The 5,597-nt window shown below is 37.9% G+C and overlaps 1 protein-coding gene across 2 annotated transcripts; it reads left to right on the forward strand.

Moving 5' to 3' along the window:
- On the forward strand, positions 1 to 4,338 carry LOC137735345 (AT-hook motif nuclear-localized protein 9-like). Of its 2 annotated transcripts, XM_068474767.1 has the most exons (6): positions 1 to 712; positions 1,142 to 1,671; positions 2,248 to 2,315; positions 2,899 to 3,030; positions 3,367 to 3,528; positions 3,852 to 4,338. In XM_068474767.1, exons 2-6 carry the CDS (start codon positions 1,251 to 1,253, stop codon positions 4,080 to 4,082), a joined length of 1,014 nt encoding a protein of 337 aa, XP_068330868.1. In that variant the 5' UTR covers positions 1 to 712; positions 1,142 to 1,250; the 3' UTR covers positions 4,083 to 4,338. The 2 variants fall into 2 exon arrangements, with proteins under 2 accessions (XP_068330868.1, XP_068330869.1); XM_068474768.1 differs by having other exon boundaries at positions 1 to 1,671.
- The last annotated feature ends 1,259 nt before the right edge of the window (positions 4,339 to 5,597 follow it).

Raw genomic sequence — 5,597 nt, forward strand, 5'->3', positions numbered from 1 at the left:
TTGTGCCACACACACAAGAGAGAGAGAGAGGTGCTTTTGAACAGAGAAAGATAAGCAGCTTTTCTCAGAGGAAGAGAGAGAGTAAACTACATCCTAGAGAAATGCATTCAGATAAGGACTTGTGCTAGACCCAGTAGTAAATATCGCTCTCTCTCTCTCACATCAAATGAACTCCCTCCTTCCTGCATTTCCCAAAAAACAGTTCGACCTTTAATGCCCCTTCAAGAATCTCTCTCTCTCTCTCTCTCTCTCTCTCTCTCTCTCTACACAATTCAAACTTCTTACCCATTCCCTAGTCCCAGACCTAGAGAAGCACGCAATGTTCTTCTTCACCACAGTCTGACCTTTAAACCTGTTTGAAAAATACCACTTTGACTCTCTCTCTCTGTCATCTTTTTACTTGGGTTATCTTTTCTTTTGCATTCTCACACTTTGTGGTGCCAAAACAAGAACTGGGTTTGTTCCTACATATTGGCATTGACTCAAAGTTGTAGCCTTTTTTAAATAAAAGTTTCTTGAGAGGGGTTGTTTTGAATTTTGAAGTTTGAAAGATTAGAGCTTTGGATTTGATGCATATGGTTATGGGGTTGCCTTTGAAGATGCTTGGTGTCAAAGGATTTATAATGGGTTGGTGACAGTGGACCTCTTTCCTTCCAGTCTCTCTTGCTCTTTCCCTTCAGCATGAAGCCTTTTTCTTGTTTACCTTGGTTTGGTAAGCTGTAAAAGTAGCTTCCATCTTTGTCTCTTCTCCTACTTAATTATTATTAGTCTTTGAATTTTGAACTTACTTTTCTCTCTTGCTTTCTTGGTTGTTAAAAGTTTTGTGGCTGTTGCTCTAATCAAGTTGTAATTTTACTTAAATTTCATAGCTTTTCTTTTGCATATGAAATTCTAGCCAAGTTGGTTTTTTTTTTTTCCTGTCTCTCTTTTGTTCTAGCTTTTAATTCCATATGTAGTTTTTAGAAACTTCATCTGTGAAATCTGATACCAATTTATTGGTTGTTATGTTCGAATCCTGAAAAGATGTATATCTTGTAGTAATTTCAGTGTTAGTATTCTGCATCCGAATTTTGGATACCTAGAAACTTGTCTAGTATTTGCAAATTGGGTTCACATTCTGCTGAATTTTGTGTTTCTATAGAGCTGGTCCTAGTACTGAATAGTGAGTATTAGAGCACGAGGGAGCATTTTGCATTGAGTTGCAAAGTTGGGGCTTCAAGGTTGCCTTTGAAAGATAATCAAATAAATGCATGGATCGGAGGGACCCTATGGCATTGTCGGGGTCAGCCTCTTACTTTACGTCTAGAGGAATAACTGGTTCCGGAACACAATCTGGGATACATGGATCACCAGGCATTCATCCCTTATCTAATACAAATATAGCATTTCAATCCAATATTGAAGGAAGTAACATTGGATCAACATTGCCGATAGGGCCTTCTTCGGCTATTTCACAGCATGGTGTCAATCTGGGTGCACCATCCGTGGTTCCACCAGGCGAATCTTTAAAAAGGAAAAGAGGAAGACCTCGAAAATATGGACCTGATGGGACTGTTTCATTGGCATTGTCTCCTGCAGCATCTGCTAATCCTGGTACAGTATCATCAAGCCCAAAACGGGGTAGAGGGCGGCCACCAGGGTCTGGGAAGAAGCAACAATTAGTATCTCGTGGTAAGTTGCGACTTGCAATAGCAATTTTACTTTTCTCTATTGGGATATTTGTTAGTAACGCTGGTGATATCTTGTTGAAGAATTTTTTTTTCCTGTTGTATTCATAATTTAGAGAAATCTCAGAGAACTTTTTTTAAGTTGGGGTATCCTAAATAACGTAATGTGTCTGTTTACATTGTCTTATGATCTGCTTTTAAAAGTCTACTAGCTGCCTATCTGATATTAGTTGCGGCTTGAAGTCTGTGCCTATAACTCGAATGCTTGTTATCCGAAGTAAATATACTGACAGTCCCACTACTGTCATGTAAACTATCTCAAAACTATTGCAACATTTAGTAGACAGGATGATTCTAATGGCCAAACAGAATTTGGGCAATTTTGATGCATTTGGTACATATCCAAGGGCATTAAAATGTGGAATTATACAGGCTGATTTTAAACATAAATGTAGTAAAAAGAACTATATTTTCAATAAGTTGTTGCGTACTACCTACATGATTTAAATTTATGCTTCTTGCCCTGCATTGGAACTTTTTGTATGAAAATGATGTTGCAAATGGTTGATTGTTTTGCTAGGCGGATTGCTGTCTGGTTCGGCTGGGATGGGATTTACTCCACATATTATCAGCATTGCAGTGGGAGAAGTATGCCAAATAAACTCATCCATATATATACATGTATTATATAATCATAAATATGCAAGACCCTACTTCTTTTGTCATGAAGAGTTCTCTATTGATATTTTAATGTGGCCAAGAAGTGGTGGTGTAGATTCTGATTATGTCTGCAACTAAATGAGTGGCTCAGAAGCCCGATGATGTCAGATTCATGAGTACTGTGCCGGCTTAGTTATGTATATAGGTTAATGTCCATAAATGTAATAATTTAATTATGCATAAGTAACTATTGGAGATATAGAGATATTACACATCATAAGTATATAAAGGACTAGCAATTATTCAAATGAGCCAAAATTGCGAGTCAGCTTGAATTTGGTAGTTTGAGGTAGCCATGATTTTAAGGTGGTTGACTTTGATATAGGCTATGAAATCTTACTGGAAAATAAAAAGATAAGCATTGAGGTGCATCAGTTTCACTTGGGTGATTGTTATTCTGTCATGACTGCTATATTAAGTTATAAACAATCGAGTTCTTGAAGATATTTCTTTTTTAGGTTTGACTGTTATCTATTCTGTTGTCTTGAAATCAGCTTATCTTTTCTTGCAGGATGTTGCAACAAAAATAATGGCGTTTTCGCAGCAGGGGCCAAGAGCTGTGTGCATCTTGTCAGCCAATGGTGCTGTTTCTACTGTGACACTACGTCAGCCCTCAACTTCTGGTGGTACAGTCACATATGAGGTATGAATATTGAACTTCTTGGTCAGTTTGATCCCTTGTGAAGGTTTGAGTAAATTCTAGGCTTATATTTTCTTGTGTATTTGGAATTTTGGGGGTAACGTTTACGGCTAAGAGGTTAGTCATGAAAAAGTAATCCGAGTCCAACATCCGTTTATGTTTGTGGTAAATTTTTTCCGCAAATCCTACATACACAATCACGCATGCGCATATACATACACAGACAGACACATTTATGTATTTTTCTTTGCATATTTTCCTTCTTTTTTCTTCACGGAAGCTTCTAGTTCTTTTTTACTTCACTTGAGTTTATTTTCTTGTGGTTTGCGACTTCTTTAGGGACGGTTTGAGATAATATGTCTCTCAGGCTCTTACTTGCTAACTGAAATCGGTGGTTCCCGAAACCGAAGTGGTGGTCTGAGCGTTTCCCTTGCTAGTCCTGATGGCCGTGTCATTGGTGGAGGAGTAGGAGGGATGCTTATTGCGGCAACCCCTGTTCAGGTAGTAACTTCTTCATTGCTTTAGCTTTTGTTCATTGTGTTTGCTCAGTAAATCTTTGTCATTCTTATGAATTGGTAGTTAATCTTTTCAATGGGGAAAGAAATTTATGGGATTGGTGCTGTTTTCTTTACAAAATATTGTTACTGTGACCGTAAATGGTAATCGGATATAGTGGTGACTTCACCAGAACAGAAACATGCCAGCATAATTTTCATCTGAACGATATGAGTTTACATAAGTAGATAAGAAATTGTCTTAGAGGAGTTATTTTTTCCCCTTCCTTTGCTAACTTTGAGGCTGAAACACATGGTGGATGAATCCAGGTGATAGTAGGTAGCTTCATATGGGGTGGTCCGAAGACAAAGAACAAGAAAAGGGAAGCCGTAGAAGGTGTCACAGACTTGGAACATGAGACAGTTGACAATTCGGTTGCACTAAACAGCATTCAACCAGATCAGAGTCTTAGCCAAAGTGCTTCATTGGCCGCGTGGCAGGCATCACGGCCACTGGATATGCGTAACAGTCATGTTGACATTGATTTGATGCGAGGGTAACTATTTCGTTTACACGGTCATTGTATGTACATTTCAGTTTCATCGCTAGTTGGATTTATTTTTCTTCGAAGCATCGATGTTGGGAAACAGAAGCCAGAAGATCGTCTAACTTCATTTATCCATGATAGACATTGGGTCTGTACTATTTTTCTTTAGTTCAATCAAAATTTAGCTTGAACTTGAGCGTTCATGATTTCACTTTCATCTGTAGGCATAGTAACTTTTATTCTCTAGCGAAATAAAGAGGAGATTCAGACTGAAATTTCTTTCCTTTGTCGGCATACATGCTCGTAAATCAGGATCACACATTCTTGATCAACGTGGTGTTTATGTTTCATGTAGTCAAGGAATGGCTACGTTGATCTTCTTGTTTCCGTCATGAATGTTTATTTTTTGATTCAATCAGGATCGACAATGAATAACTTTCTTGTTAGACAGTTTGGCATGTTACGTTGATAGACCTTCTCTCCTCTATTGTTTTTCATTCCCCCTATTCACCGTTGTACCTTTTCATGTGTTTTGTAAAAGTTCGGCCGCGGACGGAGAAAAGATGAAACCACTTTTCCCAACACTTGTTATGCTTTGTCGATCTAAGAAAACAGACAGGAAAAGGGTTGAAAAACAGAAATATGTGTGCACCACATGCAAAGACAGAACAGAAGAAATAGATTAGAACAAAATAGAGGTTCCGGTTGTTTACATTTCACATTCCCAACATATAAGATAACATAAGCAACAGAAGCACCAAGCATCGGACCATGTGATGTCTAAAGACACCCCATTGTTCTGAGGAAGGCCAATGCTCCAAACAGTTTGGAGGCATCGCCAATATTGATTTCTTTTTATTTTTTATTTTTTATTTTTTTTAATAAAGTCTACACTAAAGGGGTGAGGGAGTGAGCTAAGCCTTACACTGGGCTAGTCATAATAATGCGGTTCAAATTCTCTTTTGGCAAGAATTGAACCTAAAACCTCACTTACAAATAAAGAGAAATATCATTAGAATGTAATGGTGTTAACACAAGGTGATTGGTATTCATGGCCATTTCACATTCCACAATCGAGTCACATTCATCCACCACCATGACCACCACATTGCGACTGCTACCGCTAGTTGTGATGTTGGGAAGTGACCATTGTTGTACCGTCGTCATCCGTGGACAATGTCACAAAAGGGAGGTTGTCATTGTGTATTTTCTGTCATATTCTGAAGGATCGCTGCCATCGCCGCCTGCCTCAAAGATGTCGAAAAAGAGAGGTGTTGTTGTGTACGGACAAATTTAACGTGGGTTTTTTTGTTTTTGGTGGTGTCCACCTTGTTAGAATTAAGTTTTCGTTTGAAGATTAGGATTTAGTTTATTAGTGTTTTTAATTATATTTGTTTGTTTTTTCATTCATTTATTTTCAACTTAGTATCATAACATGTTTGATTTTTCGAGATTTAATCAGCTTATGTTTGGTATCCGTTCCCCTGTGGTTGTTTTTGTCTAGTTTGGATTTGTCAATATAGTTGTC

The sequence above is a fragment of the Pyrus communis genome, chromosome 5 (assembly GCF_963583255.1).
Source record: "Pyrus communis chromosome 5, drPyrComm1.1, whole genome shotgun sequence".
In the NCBI taxonomy this organism is placed as follows: Eukaryota; Viridiplantae; Streptophyta; class Magnoliopsida; order Rosales; family Rosaceae; genus Pyrus; species Pyrus communis.

Bases quoted from the DNA above. Each gene is read 5' to 3' on its own strand.
- LOC137735345 (XM_068474768.1), top strand. From the start codon at position 1,251: ATGGATCGGAGGGACCCTATGGCATTGTCGGGGTCAGCCTCTTACTTT. The intron at 1,672-2,247 runs GTAAGTTGCGAC...TTGTTTTGCTAG, and splicing joins GCAACAATTAGTATCTCGTG to GCGGATTGCTGTCTGGTTCG. The intron at 3,031-3,366 runs GTATGAATATTG...CGACTTCTTTAG, and splicing joins GTGGTACAGTCACATATGAG to GGACGGTTTGAGATAATATG.